General features: G+C 33.8%; 3 protein-coding genes across 3 annotated transcripts in view; 2 read left to right on the forward strand and 1 right to left on the reverse strand.

The window, feature by feature from the left end:
• The first annotated feature begins 2263 nt into the window (after positions 1-2263).
• Positions 2264-7239, forward strand: LOC131941015 (tetraspanin-33). The gene is made up of 7 exons (XM_059299977.1): positions 2264-2466; positions 3313-3513; positions 3802-3975; positions 4362-4499; positions 4794-4841; positions 4978-5089; positions 5978-7239. The coding sequence occupies exons 1-7, from the start codon at positions 2386-2388 to the stop codon at positions 6067-6069; spliced, it is 846 nt and encodes a 281-aa protein (XP_059155960.1). The 5' UTR covers positions 2264-2385; the 3' UTR covers positions 6070-7239.
• A 7823-nt stretch (positions 7240-15062) lies between these two features.
• LOC131941005 (tetraspanin-33) lies at positions 15063-21020 on the forward strand. The gene is made up of 7 exons (XM_059299968.1): positions 15063-15742; positions 16266-16454; positions 18069-18257; positions 18980-19114; positions 19566-19613; positions 19764-19880; positions 20830-21020. The coding sequence occupies exons 1-7, from the start codon at positions 15083-15085 to the stop codon at positions 20929-20931; spliced, it is 1440 nt and encodes a 479-aa protein (XP_059155951.1). The 5' UTR covers positions 15063-15082; the 3' UTR covers positions 20932-21020.
• A 938-nt stretch (positions 21021-21958) lies between these two features.
• Positions 21959-24741, reverse strand: part of LOC131941004 (cilia- and flagella-associated protein 43) — a 30031-nt gene continuing 27248 nt past the window's right edge. Inside the window, exons 34-39 of the mRNA XM_059299967.1 lie at positions 24482-24641; positions 23912-23985; positions 23582-23672; positions 23330-23410; positions 23057-23210; positions 21959-22868 (exon numbers count right to left, since the gene is read on the reverse strand). Coding sequence (XP_059155950.1) covers positions 22699-22868; positions 23057-23210; positions 23330-23410; positions 23582-23672; positions 23912-23985; positions 24482-24641 — 730 coding nt within the window. The 3' untranslated portion in view covers positions 21959-22698. The remainder of the gene's footprint in view (positions 22869-23056; positions 23211-23329; positions 23411-23581; positions 23673-23911; positions 23986-24481; positions 24642-24741) is intronic.

Consider the following 24741-nt stretch of genomic DNA (forward strand, 5'->3'; position numbering starts at 1 on the left):
TATAGCTGGGTTTTTTTAGTACTTGTGTGTTTTTGTGATTAAATGTATTTGTTCATATTATGCTAAATTATAGCTTTATAAATTGGAATGTGCGACATTAATAAGCATCCCCATCTATATGGGATATAAAGCTTTCTTGATTCAGTGCACATCTAGGACAACCAGAGGCGTAGCGACCCTTCCCGGCGCCCGGGGACAAACTTTCAATTAGGCGCCCCCTCTGGAGCAAACTTTCGATTTGCACCCCTCCCCCCTCAAACTTTCGAATTGCACCCCCTCAAACTTTCGATTGCATCCCCCCCCCCCCCTCAAACTATTTATAATGCAAAAATGACATTTTAATTTGTTTTTAAAACCCATTTTGGCGCCCCCTAAGGTCGGCGCCCGGGGACATATGTACCCCCCTGCCCACCCCCATCGCTACGCCTCTGAGGACAACAGAAGTATTATTATAATAATAATTACAAAACACTTCCCCCTTCATTTAGTGTGGTGGTGGTCATTCAGATACCAAAATTAGGCAACAGTTGTGAATTGTTGGTCACGGATGGTTGGTTTCACGCCAGGGAATAGACCACGGACAAAAGGGTTAAATTCTAGATAGATTTTAGATCTGTCTTTTAGGAATTTTGAGTCCATATGTTCTATTGCTAGCTAGGCATACTGATTGGGGTTTTTAAGTATTTCTATTAGTCGTGTGGTGTCAATTTCATTAAGCTAAAGGAATACCCTCTTTAAAATAAATTTCTGTCTCAAATAATATCTGAATGCTGTCAACATAAATTACAATTTACAAAAACAAAACTGCCCATTAAAAGCAGAATCGCCAAAATTCTGTTTTTGTGCCAAGCCTTCCACTCTAGTTGTGTGACGTCATTCGTCACACTCGAAAACGAGTTTTTGCCGTTATTTCGGGTTTTAGAGAGCGGTTTTAATAAATTGTAATAGGATTTGATCAAAATACTCTATGTTGACAGAGTTCTGACAAGATTTTGGAAAAATATCGATGTTTTAAGAAAAATTCAACAGCAATTTTGAGGGGGGGGGGGGGGAAATTGTTGGCTGTGGTGTGACGTCATTTTAGGGGAGAGGGTCTGGCTTTTTGTGAGGGGGAGGGAAAAATCGTCAAAAAAAGCGTGACGTCATTTATGGTTGACCCTTACGTCTAATTCATTTTAAAAGCCTATAATAAGCGTTTAAATGTAATGAAAAAAAAAACGTATTCCCTTTCTTCTCTAATATTTTAATAACTCATTCATTCATCATTTAATATGGTTTGGTCGCTCAAAAAAATAAACCGGGAGTGATCTCCCCTAAACTTTCTCGAATATTCTTATATAAAATAACAGGGGATGGGAACTCGGGCAAAAGACATGATTTTTAATCCATTTTAAATACTTAAAGTTTTAAAACTAGAATAAAATCTCTTAGACAAATTAATTGCACACCAAGTGAACGCGAAATAAAAAAAGCGCATAATAGTGCGCAATATTATTATTACTTTTAAAATTTACATTAGTTTTTTGAGAAATCGGAAGTAGCGTAAAGTACTACTTCCAGTCAACGGAAATGACTCAAAATTTAATAGAAGGTAGAGAATTAGATCTTTTACTTACGTATGAAATTTCATTTATCTATCTGAAATAGTACTCAAGTTATTGGCTTTTGAAAAACTCAAAGTAGGAAAAGCACCACTTCCGGTTATCGGAAATCGCTCAAAAGTTGATACGGATCTACGATTTTGATTAAATACTTATATATGAAATTTCATGAACCTAGCTGTAACGGTACTCAAGTTATCGTGTTTACACACGGACACACACACACACACACACACACACACACACACACACACACAGACACACAGACATACGGACAAGATTGCAAAATTATGTTTTTCCGTATCAGTGAGATACAAAACGTCGAGATTTGCAAAAATCTCGATTTTTTTTTTCGCACGATTACAAGACTTTCTCTATACTTCGTATATACGAGAAAGTAAAAAGACAAGGCTTTTTAGGGCCTACACTAGCGACCAATGCTTTTATGATAAAGATCTAGAATCTAGATCTAAATTAATTTATTTTTGGGGCATTTAAAAAATTTTATTATTGTTGTTATTTTACATTTGTTTTGTGTTAAATTCGATAATATTTGATGTAATCTATAATGTGCCCCACTATATAAATAGGCCTATCATTAAACGGAGAGGAGTGCTCTAGACACCGGAAGTGATGTAAATAGTTCACGCGAACTAAAAAAAAATGATAAAGGACCGAGTCGGTCCTTACAATACAAGATTTTCAACTTAATAAATATGATTAGATTAATTTAAGCTATGAAGTAATTTGATGGGATGAGACAGAGATTTATAACGAAACAAAAATGGCCTGTTGTACTAGTAGAGACACCTTTGTAAATCCAGTTCTCAAATACATATTGTTTTTCTTTAATTTTACTTTTTGGGTAAGTTTTATTTTCAAGTTGGGAGTTATGTACTCTGTGCACTCATTGTTACTGTACTCACAGTTGAGTCAATGAGTTGAGTGTACTCTCAGTGCGCAAACAGTACCCGTTGAACTGATTGGCTATGTCATTGTTTTTGTTAAATGAAATAGAGATCTAGTAGATTATAAGATTAAGAATGACTTAGAATTTAGAATGTATCATATTTAATAGAATCAATAAGAATCTTATCTACATCTGCTTATCTAAACATTTTAATTTACTAATTTTAATTTAGGTCTAGAATTCTAGATTCTAAGATTAGGCCTGATTACTATTAGATCTAGATGTAGGTATTAGGGCTAGGGCTTAGATTTAAGATAAGATTAGAAGCAAGACAGGGTAGATCTACTAGTACTTGGTACGCTACGTCATACGTCATACAGTAAGAGTACTACTAGTACTCTATTAAATAGTACTATTACTAACAACTACACTACACGCACTACTGGCCTAACATACGTAACTATAGGACGCTCTGAGGTCCATTATTATAATATAGGATATACATATAGCCTATACCCTTTTTTTAAATGATCCTAAAAGTTCACAGATGATATTTTCAGTTGACCCCTTGTTTGTAGTATTATAATTATATCCCTAGCAGAACAAACCCCTGGTTTGGCCTCAACCAACCTTGTTGCTTTAATTTAAATATAAACACAAAACAATATGAATAATTAAAAAATAATCAAGTTTAAAATACTAATAAAGCATCTTGCAGATTCCATTTACAGACTTTTTTGCAGCTTTTATCTAGCTAGATACACTTCAACCCTAATTTTTACTCATTCCTTTTATTTTCAGCTTGCTGGAATAACTCTTCTTGCTATTGGTACATGGGCACATCTTGAAAAAGAAAGATTTTCATTTGATGATGTGAGATCAGTGTTTGATTTTATCACTGATCTATCAATCCTGTCTGTCATAATTGGATGTCTTATGTTTTTACTAGGATTTTGTGGATGTTTAGGTGCACTCAGGGAAAATACATGTCTGGTTAAAGTTGTAAGTGTTATAATTTAATACTTTCGATAACTAAGTTTTAAATCTACATGTGAAATATTGTTTTGTAAAAGTAAAATAAAAGTAAAATATTGTAATTTATCCTAATATCTGTCAGTTCAGCTTGTTTATTATTTGCACACACATTTCTTAACATTGTTTCATTAAGATACTTACATTTTATATGCTGTTTTACTGAGAGTTGCTACTTTGAGTGGGTGATCTGATGTACCAACTGACACCTGCATCATTTTCATACTATTTCAACATTTTTAAAAATCATTTCCTCAGTATTACATTTCATTATGTGTAATCTTCCTGGGCCAAGTTGGTGGTGCAGTCTATGTTTTTCTCAAATCAAGTGAATTCAAAGAACTGTTTGTTAAAACATTGAAAGAAGAGCTTATACCACTTTATACTGAAAGAGGAGACAAAAAAATGCTTGTTGATTGGATTCAAGAAGAAGTAAGATTGCTGTTCTTTGTTATATGTTTAATAGTGTATTATTTACAATAATATAGTTTAAAGGGTCTACTACAATCCCCCCCTGCCTCCCTAGCCAATTACCCCTAGGATGAATTGCTGCCTTACAATTAGTTCCCTTAGTAATCACCCCCACCTCTTATATAAAACTGCTCTGATATAATTAACATAAGAACCTCTGCATTTTATAAAATGCTCAGGCATTCTTAAAATTTGTGCTCACTTTGTACAAAATAAACTATTACTTTCTTTCTATTGGCATGTTACAGAATAGAAAACAGGAAAGCCAGCAAAATGCAGAAAAAACTTACTGTGCATAGTTTATACTAAAAGTAACAATTTTCTTTTTTTTTAAATGTATCAACCAGCTTGGTTGCTGTGGGATGTCTGGTGATGGGTACAAAGACTGGAACAATAACCAATACTACAACTGCTCAAAAGAAAACAAAAGTCCTTTAGCCTGCGCTGTGCCACATTCATGTTGTGCTAAACAAGATACGTTTAAGGTAGGACAGTAGTTATATTAATTGATTAGTTCAACATATATGTATTAAAATAGCAGTAAGCGTTTTAGAAGGGCATGCTTTTTTAAAGAAATATTTTGAAAATTATGTTTATTTAGTAAAGAAAATATTTATCTCCCCTGAAGTTTGATTTTAAATTGTTTATATTTATATGCTAGTAATTCTTTAATTTAAAACAATATATGCTGTAAAAAAACTCTAATTATGCATTTATTTTTTAATATCTGCTAAAAAAAATTCCTAATGTATAGAATCTTTTTCAACTTTAAATTTTAGAATGGAGTCCCTAACATTCTATGTGGAGCCAACTCTTTGGATGAAAAGGTAGTAGCAGAATATTAAACATTTATTTTCCAGTTTTCGTTTATTCAAAATTTTAACCCATGTATTATGATGTATAATTCTATATAATTTTTGAAAATCTTTCTAAAAATTCTTTTATTACTTCAATTTTTTTCAGTCCCACAGCTCAACAAATAATATTTACATTGTTGGCTGCGTCTCTGCTGTGATGAGGGTGGTTGAGAATAATCTCCCCATCGTAGGGGGTGTTATCATAGGTTTTGCCATTCCTCAGGTAAGTTGGAATTGAATTGGTGATAGATAAAATAGTGCAGATTAAAATTACAATGTTCAGCCTAAGAGGCCTTAGAGAGAGAACAGAGAGATGAAGACAAAAATGATTGTGTACATTGTAGATTATTTAACTGAATAAAAAACAGGACTCCAATATATGTACGCTATTATAGTGATAGTAAGATCAAAAGAGATAAATTATAAAAGAAAACTGTATAGTAATCTGATGGAAGGTGGCCTAATGTTTTTGCTAGTGTTTTGGCTAAGAAAACAGCAACGTAATAGTTTCATAGCTGTTACAGGGTTCATATGCCCTCTTAAAATGTCAGGGCCTCATGGAATCCTCACCAAAAAAAGACTTTTAAAAAGTACATCTCTGTTAGACAATGTATTAATCTGCTACTACTACCCTTCATCACTCTTAATGTGTCTGAGTGACCAGTGATTTCTGAGCAGGTTTTATCAAATTATTGTGCCCATGCTGTTGTATTTAGGTTGCTGTACATATCTTAACACTAATTATTCAAATGACTTGGACTGCATAACACCCCCAATAATATTAATTGAAAGCCCTGTTGTTTTTTTTATTTGCCATATCCAATTACACAATAGATATTTTTAAAGTTATCTTTGTGCTCCTTAAAACTCCTGAATAGGCCTGAAATTTGTTTTCAATTTAGGTGCGTAAATCCTATTATTGTCCTTAGATGCTAATAGGAAAGATATGTGTTTTTATCCATGTCATCTTTGGTCACATAGCTCAGTCCAGCATCATTTTTAGTCTAGTCTGTGTGTATAATTATCTTTAACTTTATAAAAAGGTTAAAGCTAATATTATATTTAAAACAGTTTTCCAATGTAACAATTACAAGTTTATGTTAAACCTCAGATTCTTGGTATAGTGCTAGCACGCACACTTGATGGCCAGATAACAGATCAGCTTGCCAGATGGAGACGCTACAATCAACAAAGTTAAACAACCAGCTTTAATTGCTCAGACAATCTGTTAACATTTGTTGCCACCTTGATTGATACAGCTGGTATGAAAATGCTCAAACAAAGTTTGTATGGAATTTAGTTAGAGGCGTTATTCATGAGGCTTGTAAGTTACCTAAATTTTCAACTTACAAAAATTTTTTCACACCCAGATTCTATTGCTTAAAAATGTGTATTTGAAACTATATTGCAGAAGCTATAACATTGTTTATGCATTGATTCATTCTAGGGCAGCATGCTTTCTTGTTCTGTATTTTATTTTCACTAACATTTATTGTTCTAAATACTTATTTCTTTTGTTCTGTAACCTTTTTTAAAACAAGTTAAATATAACTTAATATGTTATCTGGGAAAGATACTGTCAGTTTAACAATAAATTTTTACTTTCGTTGTCTTATGACACTATTATTTGCATCAAAATTATTTTGATCATAATGAAAAGTTATTTGCAATTTTAGGTATCTATTTCATTGACATTAAGGCAGCACTTCTATGCCTTATCTAATGATTTTTTAATAGTGTGAAATTTAAATTGCAACTTTGGTAACATCTGTTTTATTATTAGAGATGTGTATGTATACTAATTATCTCCTCTTTTCATTAGACGTGTGTATTTTTTTACACTCTAGTGCTTTATAATGAATATTTTGTAGTTAATTTTGCAAGAATGACTTAATTTTGTATTTTCAAGAGTTAGTTTATACACCATCTTAAGCAATAATTGGTAATTTTACTTTTCGGATGTTTTTTTATGAGGATTACTTAACTAATTGAATTGGTTGTAAAACTCATTATTTTGGATGAGTTATCAGTTTTCAGGATTTCATTTCATGCATTGATTTTTGTCAGCACAAAAAAAGGTTCTTCTCAAATACAGTTTTAATTTGATAGACAGAAACTGTTACTGCTATGTAGTTTTAAAATTGAAGTATGATTTCAAATTAAGTTTGATTGCAAAATACTAAGAATACTACAATATTGTTAGTTTCTTCTTCAATGTTCACATTCTTTACAGTGCTTATTGGATTTGGTGCTAGTTGTTCCTAGTCTACATATATTCCATGCATTTTTCAACTCTAACTGTTAGTTATTTTGTTGCTTTGTGCTGTCATGCTTTAAGCTTTGAGGTTAACTGACTATTGTACTCATCTGAATTTTTAAATGTTTTTTTTGTTTCACTTTTTTTTAAATGTAAAAAATTAAAACTTTGTCTTATGGAGTATTTTTTTAACGTGTTGCATTATAGAAATATGCTTGAATAATATTTGTAATGCTGCTTAACCAAATAAAACCACCGGTGGGAGGTGCAAACACAATGACATCTAGCTTGCCATAAAAACATCTGTGCCTTGTTCTATTTTTGAGAAGTAATTTTTTTTTTATTATAGTAAAAAAGATATCGCTTTCAAAGCTTTTCAAAGTTTATTTGTGTAGTTAGGTTGATAAAACAAAGAAGTATTTTTATGTCAATATAAAATGTACTCAGTGTAAATGATAATTTTAAGTGTTAACTTGTAATGTATTTTTGTCTGTGTATTGTTCTTAAACTAAATGTTGATTCATACAATGTATGCAACTAACAACCTGTAATCTGTTGTTGAGTATTCTATAGAAACATTGTGTTTCATTTTCTTAAAATGTCTCTTTTTTAAGACTTATATATTGTCAGAATGTATATTCTTTTGTAAAATAGTAAAAGTCGCCTCATGTTAAAATTTAAAATGAGTAATTTTTTTGAGTAATTTTTTTGCAATAGCTCTTTATTTTTCTCCACTCGTTTCCTCTAAGCCAATGAACTGTAAATGCACCATTCCACTATACTTGAAATTTTTATGATTGTGTCAGAATATGATTAATGCTAGTGATTCCATGTTTTATTAAACATAGTATCATTGAAAATATATGTGTGTATTCTTAGTTAATCATTTATAAACTTAATGATTCTTTGAGTTAATAGATTAAGGAAGATTATATACACAAATTATGGAGCCTGTTTACTCATGCAAACTATATCATTTTCTTGCAATTAATAAATTTGATCACTATGTATGTATTACTGTTGAAGTAAAATCTGACATTCTTTTTCTTTCAAATTAATAATGCCACTTAATTAAATTATTTTGTATGTATATTTTTACTATACTTTTTATGTTGGATAAAATTTTTATCTAATAAACTGCTATAAATGTCTACCTTGTCCTACAACAAGACTTAACACTATACAACTACATTAGCAAGCTTTAAAATGATCCTATACCATATTTTTACTAAACAGTATTACTATTCATCCCCTAAGTTTTGAATGTACTGGTTGTATCATCAACTCTATTGTGTTTGTCTTTCTATGATCATGTTTTGGCTTCTATCATTTGTGAAAATTGTTTTTGACTTGTAAACATACTTCTTGTCAAACTCTGTAGTTGTCTCTATGCCAAAAAAGTTAAAAATTATTTTATTTTTAGCAATTTATTGTGGCCTGTCATATAAAAAGTTTAAAATCTTTTTTTGAACTTTAGTACAGTTTGTTCTATGTGCTAAAATTAATTTCTAGTCACTTGTTTCAAACCTTATGGCCATTTGAAAAACGTTGTGTGATAACAGTTTACATAACATTTTATGAGTTTACTTTATGCTATATTATGTGAAATCAACAATTATTTGATGTAAATAGTAAGGCCTTTATTATGCTTTTCTTTTAGTTTGATAATATGTATTTTACTGACAATCCTTGATCTACATAAATACTTCTTAACATTTTTCACATGAAATCCAAGTTACAAATATGTAATTGGTTTACTTCATTTAATTTTTTTTTAACCAAAGTCTTGTACTGCTTTAAACATAAAACAAATGGGATAAATTTGATCTATCGCTGCTGACTATTTTAGCATGCTGAATCTTTTGCTATAGGGAAGATTTAAAATAACTGACGTCTTTCTCATGTACCCACTGTAGACAGGGACAGTAATTTAACTGTAAATCAGATTTTTTTCAGCTGTTGCATTTCTAATTTCAGCTTAGAAACAATAGGCTAAAAATGTAATTGTTGTGTGACATGCAGATACACATGACAAACATATTTTCTGAATTATTGGTGCTTTTGTTTTACTATTGTACAACCTACTAATTTTCTCAACATTCTCATACATTTTTTGCTACAAAATCAAAAAACTTGAGCAGTGCTAATAAAATTTTAGCACTGTTTTGTTTATATTACCTTTATTTTTATGTTGTAATTTTGTAACACAAATCCCATTTGCTAACCATCTGTTATGGTTATGTTTTTTTTTCATTTGATTTTTAATGTTTTAGTTTAAACAATTTATCATATGCTATTTTGAGGGATTTTCTTGGGTTTATTTATTTCATAACTTTTGTAGTATCTTAATATTTTAATTCATTACCAGTGTTTTCTTTATCATTTATCGCACAAGAAGATTCAGTATATATGATTGTGAACATTTTAATCACAAACAAATTTTTCAAATGCTTAGGTTTTTAAAGAAAACAGATTTTTACAACTTCTTGATAGACAGGAATATTAAAATATTGGCAAAACGATTTTCTCAATAATAAATAAGTGAAACATTTTAGATTTATTTTTTTAACTTAGTTTTTATTTTATTTTTAGTCTATAGATCTATATTAAATTTCCTTAATATTTCAACATTCTAAAACTAGAACTGTTGACAACTTCATAATTACTTTTTATAAAACTGATGACCTGACTGTAGAGATCTGTGTCTAAAACTAACAATACTAGTCTCAAGTTGTTTTTGTCAAGTTTGGTTGTTATATTTGCTAAACTTGAAAATCCCTTCTCATTTATATGTTTTGATATTGATGTTTATTAAATGGAAACTGTTTTCAAGAAACTTTTTGATTGTTTTGTTTATTTTAAAATCTACTACCATTTTTCATGAAACTTTCTTAAATTATGTATTACTTAAAAAAAACATGTCTAATTAAGCCAGCATTAAATTTAAAAAAAAATAATTATAATCATTTTTAATTAATTCTCATTCAAGTGTAGATAAAAATCAAGGCTAAAATAACATGAAAGATAGAATTAATAAGAATTTACTTGATAACCTAATGACTAAAATATTTATTACTTGTAAATAAAACAAAGTTTTCTGGGTATTCAATTTCAACATCCTGAAGCAAAATATGTCAATTTACTGTTGAGGATCATTCTAATTTAAGAATGTTTACTGAACTATATACCATGCAAATGCTTTATTATATTTGATACGCCCAGAGGCGTAGCGATGGGGGGGGGCAGGGGGGTACATATGTCCCCGGGCGCCGACCTTAGGGGGCGCTAAAATGGGTTGTAAAAACAAATTTCATTTTAGCTTCATTTTTGCATTATAAATAGTTTGAGTGGGGGGTGCAAATTCAAAATTTGCTCCCAAAGGGGGCGCCAAAATAAAAGTTTGCACCCGGGCGCCAGAAAGGGTCGCTACGCCTCTGGATCCGCCCTGATGACACAATGTACATAGGCTTAGAACTTAGAGGAAGGACATAGAATCTATGTCATAAATAATACGTCTTTATGTTTCTAACTAATTTTCCTTATTATTGTTGTTAGTTAATACAAACGGGTCCATTGGTTCAGTGTGTCTAAGCTAGCAAGTTATATTATTTTGTGGCGTTATATCACTTGCTATTGTCAGTGACAATATATTGACCGTTTATAAAATCAGTCAATGCGCGATAATCAAATTTGGCAAATAATGACAGAGTTATCCCCCTGCTCCAAATTACGCTTTTGTTTGCTTGGTGTCGGGTCATGTGCGTCCATGTAAAAGGCGTATATTGACATAACAGCTTTTCATATCCTAGCGTGCAAGTTGGTCCCCTTTTTAAATTACATATTATTGTTTGTCATTACATGAGAGTAAAAAATTTAAAAAAAAAAATAGTACTACTCAAATTTACAAATTTTTTGAGTTTATTTGCGAATCTCATCAGAAAACTAAAAAAAAAACCGTCTGTAAAATCCCCAATCAAATCGCAAGAGATCTCGCTACTATAAAAATCATGCTACATCGTTCCCTTGAATATCAGCGCTGCCGAATCGCAAATAATTGCCAAACGTTATTAATAAAATGTGAGATGAATCCACCAGAGAGTCGAGCTAGGCGAGGAGTCGATGTGGATCTTTTGTTTCACAGCTTGTGCCGAGTCAACACGCAACGATTTTTCCCCGCCATCAAATGTATTATTTCCACGAGCCCTTCCCGGGAGACCAAGAACAAATATACTTGTATCAATGGATAATTAATTTATTATACTCAGTGATTCGGCTTTTTTTTTTTTTTTTTTTTTTTTTTTTTTGCAGGTACTTTTAACTAGAAATATGATCAGGATTTTTTAGGAGGGGGTAATAGGAAGAGAAGATTTTTGGCAAAAATAAGCATATTTTATTAATTTTATTTTTATCTAGCACTTTAAAAATGTATTGGTTTTAAAAAACAAAACAATATCGCACATATTTTCCTAGCATAGTGTTGCACGGTGTGGTCGGGCGATAGAAGGTCTCGAGTTCGGGTCCCGGATTGGGATACATCAGACTGGAGAGTAAGTTGACATAATTTGTTAGGCCTAGACAAAGGAAAAAAAAAGTAAGCATACACAAATCAAGTGGCATTGGCCTGGTAGTTTCGCGCCGTATTGGTCGTGTGATATTCCCAAGAATACAACACCAGTCCAAACATTGATCTAAATTTTAAACTTATGCGTCCAAGTTGTTATCGTTAAGCACGCGTGGTTGGACAATTCCATGGTAACCATTTAGGAATTTAAGCCCTATAGACAGTGTTTCTTCCAGACTTTTCTCTCCGGGGGAACACTTGATATTTTCTGGGGGGGGGGGGGGGGGCGGACACTGGTAAAAGTATATATTTTCTATATAAATTCTATTTAGACTTTCTCCGAGGGGGGGGGGGGGGGCAGAAAAACTATTCAATGTAAGACCTATTATTATAGCGTTTGCAAACTCAAAGGTGTTCAAACACTTTTGAAACAGTAGCTAGATTTATCAAATTTGTAAAGATGTAGAATCTACATCTACGAGATGTAGAACAATTTTGTAGAATAATTAAAAGTAGCAGAGTGGGGCAGAAAAATCTGGTCACAATGCTATGCAATTATGAAAAAGCGCCAGCTAATCCGATACTGATGAATTTGGCAGGAACACTCAATTATCATTTGTTTGGCTTAACTTTTCCCCGCGCTCTTTTTGCGTGCTGACAAGTAGCCGTGTAACGGGCACAATTTTCCGGAAAATTTCGAAGCAGCCGTGAATGTTATCAAGGTAAGAAAATTATTTGATAAATTATTGTTTTAGTTTTTTTTTACATAAGAATTTTAAGACCAAGCGTGTCTTTCAAATAATTAGTATTAATTAGACATCTTCATTTAGGCAAGTTTCAGACATAGATCTAGAGATCTAATAATTTTCAAATTTAAAATAACAAAATGCAATAAAACAATTATGCCTATGGCTATAACCTACTTGTTTGGTTCTTACTCATTAGATTTTTTTAAATTAATTTTTTTTTCTAATAATTAGATCACTTTATTAAGGTACGTAACAGACAAAAATCTAATAATGTTTCGATATTTTTTTTATTTATAATTTTAAACAGAATTTACATAGTTATAATAACATGCTGTAAAAAACACAGGTACTACAATTTTATACCAAAATGAAATAAAACCATTATGCCTATAAAACTTTTTCAAATTAGGCTTCTGCGTAAAACATTTTGATAAACTTCGGAATCAATTTAGTTTATAGGTATCTAAATTAACACGGTATTTCTGTTACGCAGTTAGGAGCATCACTATTCTATATGTAGTTGTGTTTTTTTTTTTTCATTTGTCGAAAAGGTGCTTTTTACCACTCACTCTCCCTAAACAATTTTTAGTTTGGTGTCACACACTTGATGCAGAAAACATTTCAATAGGTGCGTAAAACAAAGTAGCAGTATATTGGTCTAGCACCCGCTCTCCCCTAGTTACGCTTCTGCGACCACCCGGAATGTTTCCTGGAGGCCCAGGTCCACCCCTGTCTACAAGAGTATACTTTACACCCCTTTTACATGTATGAGGAAGTCCTAAACTTAAGACCCTTAACCTTATTTTTGTATGTTCAAGGGACTTAAGTCATGCAGGAAGGGGATTTCCCAAAACCATTGGGCGAATGCCCTCCAACGATTCACGTTAACTACTCCACAAATGACCTACATACTGACCTCCATACATCTTTAGAATCAGCCACCATGAGTTCCATTGAAAATGGCATCACGGGAATGGACAACCAAGAGTCGAATGCCGACTATCTCCACGAGATTCTTAATTCAGGCGAATTCTCTAATTCCTTGCAACCAGCTGTATCGGAAAATTACCCGAGAGGAATACAATGTCCGGACGAATTAAATGTTAGTGAATCTATCCGTTGTCATTTGAACCCAAGAGACTGCTTGTCACCATCCAGTGGTCACTCACAATCCACAAGAAACAGCTGTTCTTCGGACACTGTCACGCCATGCAATATGCCCTCGGAGTGTTCTATTCGTACTGAGGAGACAAACATATCCTCACCCGTGCAAATATTCCCAGACGACGAATTCTATAAATATGAAAGTCTAATAGCAGGCGAGAACGGAGTGGAGGCTTCCAAAGATGTCAATATTTTAACAGTATTTGATAAATCTAGACCAGTAGACGAATATCTAAAAGTCGATAGTTTTGAAAAATTAAAAAATCTCGTGGAAGAAAGAATCGAAACTGACAATGTTGATAAAGTAAATTACTATAATTCTGACAACACAAATACGTACCAGTGTCAAGAAACAGATGAAAGAACAAAGAGCGAACAAAATAGTAGAGCCCAATTGGAACTGGGTAGTCCTTGTCAAGAAGAGGCTCCACCTGAAACTATGTCAACTGATCTACGAAACAAAGATGGCTTTTCTAAAAGCAAATTTAAATTTCCATTTTGGAAAAAAAGTAGCGACAATGGGGAGGTGTACAAGGCAGATACGCCAACGATCGTTGCTTTTTGTGAAGACAAGACTGATGAGGAGCGTCCTGATACGTCTGGTGTTCGTAACGGTTCTGCGCAAATCTCGGAGAGCAACGCGTGTTTTGACGTTTTAAAGCCAGTAGAAATGCGGTCGGAAGACACCAGCCCAAATAACGTTCAAGATGAAATGCTCCAGATTATAAAAGAACTTAGACGCTTATCTGCAGATTGTGACTTTTCTATTCTTCAAAGTAACAGCAACAACCAACTCTTTGACACTGGCGATGAAGAAAAATGCACCAATGGGAGTAAATTCTCGAACAGTAGGGAAGAAACTGTTATCAATAGAAATGACGTTTTTGACCCACTTTCTCCAATAGAAGAAGATAGCAGCTCAATGGTAACCTCAGAAGATGAAGACCCTAATGCAAATCACGCAAAAACGTTTCCTATCAACGTTTTTAAATTGTGGCGAAATCGAGACATTGCTAAGATTTCTGCAACAGCGGTCAATAATGGAGGCGACAAGAGTTCAGATGATAAAAACAAAGACGAAAACGCCGGAAAGAAATATACTTTGATAAAGAGAAATATTATTGCTCCAGAAACAGCCGTGACAAATATTGGACTAAATCACGACAAAGCGGCCGCTGAATTAAAACTTGGAAGCATTTTACCTCGTCTGAAAAAGGTTTCATTTAGTTTTGATGAAAACGGTGAGAGTTTAGCCATCGATGAAACAAAATCCCCCAGCCAAAATAGTGAAACATTTGTTACTAATGAAAAAATTCTAATTTCTAAATTAAGAAGGACAGCTAGCCTAGAGAAATCTGCTGGACAAAATATAACTCAAAGTAACGCTTCGTGTCAGAGAAAACCCAGAACATCAAGTCTACCCGTTGAATATGAAATCTCGTATCTGTACAGCAATACAACACAGCTACAGCAGGACAATATGCAAGATGTTTTACCTGATCCTGAAGAGATGAGACGTGAAGTGAGGAACAGTAAACATAACTTAGTGTGTGACGAGACAGAAGGCTTTGAAGGTGTCACCAATCGGGGGTTTATCATAGACAGCCCCTACTTGACGAAAAACCTGACAGCCCAAGAACCTGGCGACATTTCGACTTCCAGTGACGATGACGAAGATCAGACCAGTGACTATGATAATAAAGACCTGCCGTCTAGTTCAGAAAGGGGATCTTCACAAGTCATAAAACGACCTGATAGAAGATTCACATTGCCAAGACCATACAGCGCTTCGTTTGCTGAAGATTTAATCAGTTATAATCGGAGAGAAAATTTCCCAAAGGCTTGGCATTCTTTGAAAATCAACTTTATTGAAAGGTCGCTACTGGCAGATAGGTCTAAAGTCGCTAGCAGTACTGGCGAAGCTCCCAGCGAAATGCAAACTTCTATTGAGTACGAAGACGAAAGTCTAGAAGATCTGCCCTCGCCAGAGAACAACGGAAAACGTCCCGTCGCTGAAGAAGATAGTCTGAGCCTTGAATTCTTCGTGCCCGGAAAGAAAAAATATATCCGGCTTCACCGCCGTACTTTCATCCACTTTCTCTTCAAGTATTCTATATTTCTTTTGACTTTTCTGTTTTGGGTAAGTATTGACACATTTTCATTTAACGAAAATAATGAACCTAAGAGATCGAACCCAAAATAACGATAAGCAACATCAAATAATTTTAACCCCGACACACTGTAATTTTTTAAATGTAGGCCTATGTATTTAAAACCTTTTAAGAGGTTACTTTTCATTTTAAATTTAATTTTCTATTATAAATTTGTGTGAAAATTGATCAACATACCTTTTTTGAGCCAGCTCAATTATGATATTCTAGAAAGAAATTGCTGTTTAAAAAACGCTAATTGTGGTTTAGGGGGAATGGAGAAGGTTGAAGTATGACATCATTTTAGAGGAAAGGGTCCGACTTTTTTTGACGATGTATGAGGGAGGGGGGGGGGGGGTGGAAACAAATCTGGACGACCGTTACTTGTGGATTAAAAGAAACCAAAGAGATTGTATCTTCGACATCAAGAATAATAGTTTTAAAAATTATCACCAAATTATTTGTAACAAAACTGGGATAATTTTTTAAAAGTTCAAATGTCCTCCATCCCAGGTAGCCAGCCTCTCCGGGATCGGGTTCGGCACGTGGATGCTCCTGAGCAACGGTGCGATCATTGACGATGTCACCGACGTCTTCCTCGACCCGTACGTCTTGATGTGTGTGGTCAGCGGCATTATATTCCTCGTCACATTTTTTGGATGTGTCGGAGCTTTGCGGGAGAATGTTTTACTTTTAAACTTGGTAACAAACTTTAACACTCACTTATGACATGTTAGTCTATGTTTTTAGGCCTGCGATTGAATTTAAATATGAGCTCGATACAGATTGTATATATATACCTCTACTCATGCATACCTACATAATACATACATACATATAAGGGGTCATCCATAAATGACGTCACACTCTTAGGGGGGAGGGGGGGTCCGTAATTTTGTGACGATGTGTGATGAGGGGGAGGGGGGGGGGTCAGATGTTGCGACGTCACATTTTTGCATTATAAAAAAGCAATGTTAGAAAACGAATTTTAGACGTTATTTCGCGTTTTAGATAACTGTTTTAATAAATTGTAATAGTTTAGACAAGATTTTGGAAAAATATCGATGTTTTTAAAAAATTCAACTGCAATTTTGAGGGGGGGGGGGTTGTAGGTTGAGGTGTGACGTCATTTTAGGGGGGGGGTCTGGCTTTTTGTGACGAAGTGTGACGGAGGGGAGGGGGGAGGTAAAAATCGTCAAAAAAAGCGTGACGTCATTTATGGATGACCCCTAAACACATAAAAAAATATAGAATATATATATATATGTGTGTGTGTATTTCCAACCCATATTTATTTATGATATCTCTTACAAACGTTTTTATTCGCTCATTATGTTATGTTTTATTGTACTTTAAAATTTTCAGTTCTCTGTTTAAACAACGTGGTCCGTTGCACCTAAACACGTTACATAATTCGGTAGTATATTGATCTTTATCCAGCTCCATCTTGCAAATCAATAAACTTGATATAGGCCTATGCTAATAGCTGTCACGTGACTGATCCTCGCGATCTGGGACGAACGAGAAAGCCCGTGAACAGCACGTGAACATGCCATCCTACCCGGATACAAAAACCGAAAAACATCGTATACTGTTTCAGGCGTGTGTTGACACAGTTAGGATATTTATCCCTAGAAGAATACGTTTTGCAGAGCACACGTTTCAGAAAATAAGGCTAACTAGTCTATGACACTCTGCAACTATACTTATGTTTTACAAACACGGCTTCAGGATGCCACATCCACCTTTTTTATCTGTGTTTCTTCCAGACTTTTTTCTCCGGGGGGGGGGGGGCACTTGATATTTTTCACATTTTTCGGGGGAGGGGGGCGGACACAGGTAAAAGAATGTTTTCTATATAAATTCCATCTCGTTCGGTGGGGGTGGGGGGCGGTAGACTTTCTTCGGAGGGGGGCTCTGCCCCCGCCCCCCCCCCCCCCCCCCCCCCCCCACACAAGAGATGCCTGGAAGAAACTCTGCTTTTTTAAAACTCAATCTCCAAAAAAGTTGTGTTCTAAAAATTATAATCTAGTATTTATTAACAGCATTCGGCCTTTTAATTATACTTTTGAGTTGAGGATTTCACTTATCACTTGCTTTGACCATAAAAGCCGCACGTAATTTGAACGTTTAAAAAAAAAAAAGAAATATTACTTAGTTTTAAAAATTCAGGCACCATCTAAAATAAAGGAGAAGAATGTTTAAATTTTTTAACAGACAGCCCCTTCCGAATGCTATCAAAGTTAGGAACAATTTACAGACGAAGTCGTGCCAATCCGCTATTTAAAACAACAGTTTGCTCATCATCTCTTCCAGTTTCGTTTCAGCATGACAGCCGTGTTAGTGCTTGAAGGTTTACTCAGTACCCTGGTATTCCTGTTCTACACCATGCCGGAGTTTAGAAGAGCCGTCAAAGTCGGCCCGGAAGAGGTTTTGAAAAAGGCGGTCAAACAGTATTTCGACGACGAGGGCATGAAAAAATGGATCGATACTGTCCAGAAGGAGGTGATCTATTGTTAAGTAGGATCGATACTAACCAGGAGGAAGTGATCTTTTAAGTAGGCCGACAAATAAAATGCGCGGTGAATTTATTTGGATATTTTAACTGGGATAGCTGCAGAGGCGTAGCGAGGGGAAGGGGATACATATGTCCCCGGGCGCCGACCCTAGGGGGCGCCAAAATGGGTTGGAAAAAAAAATTAAAAGCTCATTATAGCTGCAGTTCTGCATTATAAATATAAAAATATATGGGGGGGGGGGCGGCGCCAAATTGAAAGTTTGTCCCCGGGCGCCATGACGGGTCGTTACGCCTCTGGATAGCTTAGATCTAGATCCAATTATTTATTACAAATCCCTCTAATGAATATAAAATCTAGATTTGCTTGTTTTAAAAGCTGATCAAGTAATTTGAACTGAGGCCATAAAGTAACGATCGTACGGGAAGGCTAGAGATTTTGGAACATATGGAACATAAACGAATGTATATTTGTAAACTACTAGTAATGTGAGGTGCATTTTATTTCCCAGGCTTACTGTTTAACTGTTTTTGGGTTGGGGGGAAGTTATAACAGCGTAGACAGGCCCTATCTATCTTAGGGAGATTCCCCCCACCCCCGATGCTGTAACGGGGTGTTGACTTTTAAAAATTTCCGGCAAATAACTGTTTAATAAGCCTACAATATAGTCTCTAAAGAAGAAACCTAAACCACGACCTTTGAACTCGACAGTTCAAGTGTTGCGGCGTGAGCATGAGTGACGACGGCTACTTGGACTGGCAAGAAAACCAGTACTACAACTGCTCGGCCTCGAACCCCAGTGTGTACAGGTGTTCTGTGCCCTTATCCTGCTGTATCTTCGAGCCTGTAAGTCGCTCAATGTTTTACTGTAAACATTTCGAGGCAGCTCCCAAGTTGTGAAAGTGGGTATCAAGACAATTCAGACACACATTGTCGCACTTCAGCACCCCCCCCCCCCCACACACTTTTGCCACCATTCTATTTATCCTTTGGTCAGCAAGTTGCCTACATTGATCAATTTTTATTACGTTTTACAAAAACGAACGTCCACCGCACTTATAAAAAAATAGAGAAAAAAAATATATAAAGGCCTACTTTAACCAGTGTGACGTTCCCCCTTCTCCCACCCACCCCCTCCCGCTTCCCTAGGAGAAAAATGAAAGAACTCATGCTCAGGAATAGAAACCAAAAGAGTTTTTTTTTTGGACAGCCTAACAACTTTTTTCATCTTTCTTTTCAATGAAATTATATTAAATTCTACCTACTTTAATATTTTACAATGAAATGTTATCATTAGGGTGAATATATCAACTACAGATGTGGTGCTGACATCATGAACAGGGAGGTAAGAATTGTTTATTGTCCTATAATCAGAGTTAAGCAACTTGTGTTTTTAAAAAGTCTCAGAAGTCCTAATTCTTTTAACCTGGATAGGATTAATTTCTCATCATTTTGTAATTTTGTATCCTGACAATTTCTTCTGTGTGTTCATTAGGAACTGTATGTGAATCACATGATCAACACTAAGGGCTGTATGAAAAGCTTTGGAGAATGGTTGGGAAAGAATGATGTGGTCATTGGTTATGTTGCTTTAGGAGTTATCATTCCCCAGGTTAAGATCATTTCATTGTTAATTAATAATTATTTAGTTATTTTGAAAGTTTTTTAAAAAGAAAATTGAATCAAATAATGTTTTTTTAGCTACAGTAAAAATTTAACTTCAATTAGACACACACCAATGAAACAGTTATCACAAAGTCAGTTTTTAAAAAAAAAAAAAAACAAGAATTAACATCTATTTCTGCATGAAAAATTGTGTAGCTATAAAGGTTTCTCTAATGCAGGGGTTCCCAACCTTTTTTTACTCTAGAGCACATTCTAAAATATCGGTAGGGTGGCGGGCACCACCTATTTTAAATCGACAAACTCCTTCCAGAGGCGTAGCGACCCTTCCCGTTACCCGGGGACAAAACTTTCGATTTGCACCCCCCCCCTCAAACTTTCCATTTGATCCCCCCATCCTCAAACTTACGATTTCAAATCCCCTCCAACCTTTCAATAATGTTTATGAAAAAAATTCTGTCTCTGTCGAATAGTGAGAGGCGGGCACATACGAATCGTTCGGCGGGCGCCATGGCGCCCGCGGGCACAGGGTTGGGAACCCCTGCTCTAATGATATCCAACTACCAGTTAACTTCAAGGCTCTGTGTGAGAAATATATAGCTTTCTTTTATTGTTCAATATATGTGAAACATATAGCAAAGTCAGCTTCATCACAAGGTGGGGGTAACAGGAGGGGGGGGGGGGGGAATCCACACAAGGCGACACTATTTTAGGGAGTGTCACCAGATTGAAAAATTTACTCTTTTAACAAAGGTATATCAAAATGATACAATATTAGGGGAGAGGAGTAAAACGAAATAAAAAAAACAGCGCTGAGTGACACCCGACCTTGTGACACCATTGAACCCGTTAAACTGTTCATATGTCAATTAAAATTTTTGTTTTATGCATATATATATTTTCTGCACAGTTTGAATTTTCGCAATTTTTTCCTACAGATTCTTGGTGTTATTGCGGCAAGATACTTTGTCAAGCATCTTTCAAAACACACAACATGGAGGCAGTTGAGTGATCCAGTGCAGATCATCTCTCCAACATAAACCAAGATCACATAGTTCAAAGGGCAGCCTAGAAGATATAGCTAGGCTGGAGCTGCTGCCACAGATATGATAATGGTAAAAAAAAATAATGAGATTTCTGTAGAGCTTCTGCAGGAGGTCAAAAATTTATGATGGATATAATTTATTTAATAGTAAATAACACAATGTCGTATAGATATTGAAACATCTATGGTTAATGATATTCTGGCATGCAGTAGGAGCTGACAAATAAATGACCTACCCCCTCCCCACCCTTGTTTATGCCAAATGAAGATATTTTTGTCAACTTTCCATTATTTTTTTCCCCTAAAGCTCTTTACAGTCAGTGCTGAATTGATATTGCATCATGGTCTAAGTAAAGATTGTAATCTTTCAGCTTTGATTTAGCCCATTTTGATTTGATGTTAGCTTACCCCTTTGTCCCCAATATAAAAAAAGACACAATTTCTTTATCTGAGGGTCGTTTATCTAGTATTATTTCTCTATTTAAAAAATTTTAATACAAAAGTTCCTACCTCATGAAGTGAAAAGTTATACATGCATACATACACAGATACATACATACAAGTTTGTTTTAAAACCATAAATGTGGGTGAAAATGTGCAGGAAATTCTGAAATTTTTTTTTGTTTATTCAATTTTAACATCTAACCAAAATGCTGCTTAATAAAAATTGATGAAAATGTGATGGTTATTTCTTTAATAAAGTTCACCTTATTTTCTGTAATACAAAAAGAAAGATGGTAAGCTTGAAAACATTTTTTTCTCCACAAAAGTTACTATATAAATCAATCAAATGTGACATTTATTCAGTGTGCCACAACATGATCTAAAGATTAAAATACAATCGTGATTTATTATTAACTGAATGCAATTTTTCAAACAACTGCTGTTTCTCCAGAATACGTTTTTTAATTTTAAAAAATCATCTGAAAATCTAAATATAACTGAGACACATTTTTTCACAATATTACAAATATTTTTCTAAAAAAAAAAACAGCTGTCATAGATAATACTGCTTTTTAAAGAATTTAGACCATACACATTTTAAAGGATTTAGACCATAAACATTGTAGGCGTATTTACCTATATTAGTAATAAATATTTATTGAAAACCATTTTGTGCATGTTTTTTTTTCTCCAAATATTTGTTACATTGTGTTGTAAGATTACAATTTCAGCTCTATGAGTGTGTAAACTCATCAAAACTATTTTTATCTGTATATGGTTAAAAAAATAATACAAATGTGTTGACACAGTGAGCAGCACTCTGTAGTATATAATTGTACACATAGTATTTGAAATAAAATAATTTTCAAAATATTAGTCTGTACAGCATTCATTGTAAACCAAGACACCAACATAACAAATGGTAGAAGTCCCTATTTCAACCCATACAAAAGAGTTCTTGTAAAGTTTATAAAGGTAAAGACAGAAAATGTAAAATATTTTAACACTGAAAAAAAAAAATATCACAGTTCATATTGTTTCATATCCACTGATACATTTTTAGGCTAAATAATGAATTTACTTGAAGCATCAGTTGCAATAAGAAGTAAAAGTAAATGTTGTATTTGTTTTCAATGGATAATACGTACAAGAGTTTTTGGAATATGTTTCATGATTTTAAAAAATCTAATCAAATTTTTAAGCATCTAACTCACAAAAGTATATGCTCGATGAATGAGCTTAGGATAACAAAATAAAACAATACAACATACAATGAAATAGTTGATACTGTCTGGTATGTCTTTACTTGCGGCAGAGTTTAATGTTCCACCTGAACTAGGGCTGGGAAGGTTCTCATGCGCAGTCGCTCAACCTCTGCCCTCAGTACAGCCACTTCTTGAGCCTGGGCTTTTGCTAAGTCAACCAGTTTTCTTCTTTGTACTATCTCATTGTAGCGCCTATAAGTGGCATCATCATCTCTATTTTCAACTGAAATAATAAATTAAATTAAATAAATATAAAATAAGTATAGTTATGAGTGGTCAGATGCAATTAATTGTGTAAATAAGTTTTTTCCCTCACAAGTTCAAATATTAAATAAAAATGTCCTACATCAAAGAAAGCACTCTAAGCTTAAGTTACACAATAGTTTCTGGTATGATTTGATCAAAACCTACCATTAATATCTTCAATCTGTTTCCTTTCATTGACAACAACATTCAAGTCCAGTAACTCTGCATCCAGTTTCTTGTTATTCTTCTGCTTGACTTTGGTGTTTCTAGTAAGTTCTTTCAGCAGCAGCTTCTTTTGTTCAATAGTTTTTTCATGGAACTGATAATTGTCAAAATATAAAACTTTTAACTCTTGGCATTTTTTTTAATAGTGTAAGACTATAAAAAAATTATAAAGTTAAACTATCTTTAAAATCATTTTTAGAACGGTTGTCATACCTTTTTCAATTGAATTAGTGTCATCTCTAGTTTAGATATCTCCTCAGCTTTCTTTGTTTCATAGTCTTCCTCTTGCAAGTACTGTACATAGGATTATTATTATAATTATTACATATACTCAAAAAAACATACAAGCCAAAACTTAATTTTTAAAATATAATATTTGGGAGATAGTAACAGGGAATTGAATTTGATAAAAATTTAAGAATGTTGACATGATGTTCTTTACAGTTAGAGCTATACAAGACTTACTGCTTGTATTTCTCTGGTGACTTTAATAAACTGGATGTCTTTCATCTTGTTTTCAAGATCCTCCATCTGCATTGACATTTTCTTATGTTCCCTGAATTTAAAAAAAAGTCATTTAAAAAAGGTAGAAAGTAGTTTTTAAATTATTTCCCTTGTATACAAGTGTGACATTAAGAAAACAATTTTAAACCCAGTAAGACAGGAACCTTTACAGTTTGATCAACAACTTACAAATGAGCATATTCGATACTTTTTCAAGAAAGCATAAATGTAACTAACTTTATTAGCATAAATTTACATTTAGCAGATGAATTTATATTGCTTTAAAATTACCATTCTAGTTGAATAATGCCTTTTCTGAAGTCCTTGCTTTCAACCATACTGGCAATTTTCCTTTCTCCAAGTTGCTGAAAAATAATTTTAAAATGCTGTTAGCCTCCAAATTTAAAATTTTGAAAAATTTGACTCAATTCCTCAATTAGGAAGCTTTGTTTTCTGTTCCTGCATCATCAAAAACTTATTACAATGTTGAAGGGTTTCTGTTTTAACTCAATTTTTAAAATTATTCTTAAACTTTACAGATAACAGGGACTGAAAACTTCAAATAGCCTACATTTTAGAACTGTAATGAAAATAATAAACTTGACTCGTCTCCCCTATAAGGGGGTAATATTCTTACTAACAGAAAATAACTTGTCAGAAAATAGAAACTTTTTGGAGAGTTATTTCCCATCAGAGACTCTCAATTTTGATTCTCTTCATACATAAATTTAATCTCTTATGATGAATGGATAGCCTGGTTATATTCACTTTTTAAATGGTTGATAGTTTTTCCTACGTTTATATTATTCCTAGAAAATTATGTAGAATACAAACAACAAAAACCAACAAATTAATTCTTACCTTGATTGTGGTGTTCAAATCTTCCACCACATTACGATGCACCAACACACTGTTGCGGAAATCTCTGATAAATGAAGATGCATCCACTTCAATTTGTCCCTGTTTCAGCAATAGTTGAACCTCAAGATTCAGAATAAATCTCTGCTCGTCTTCTTTCATCCTATGTAAAAGAAATAATAAAATTATTACTTTGTTAAATTTTCAAATTCTTTTTTCTAAAATATTAATTTCCTAATTTAATTATGTGGATAAACAAATAT

Source organism: Physella acuta, unplaced genomic scaffold (assembly GCF_028476545.2).
Source record: "Physella acuta isolate Inbredline_101_S28 unplaced genomic scaffold, ASM2847654v3 ptg000339l, whole genome shotgun sequence".
Classification (NCBI taxonomy): Eukaryota; Metazoa; Mollusca; class Gastropoda; family Physidae; genus Physella; species Physella acuta.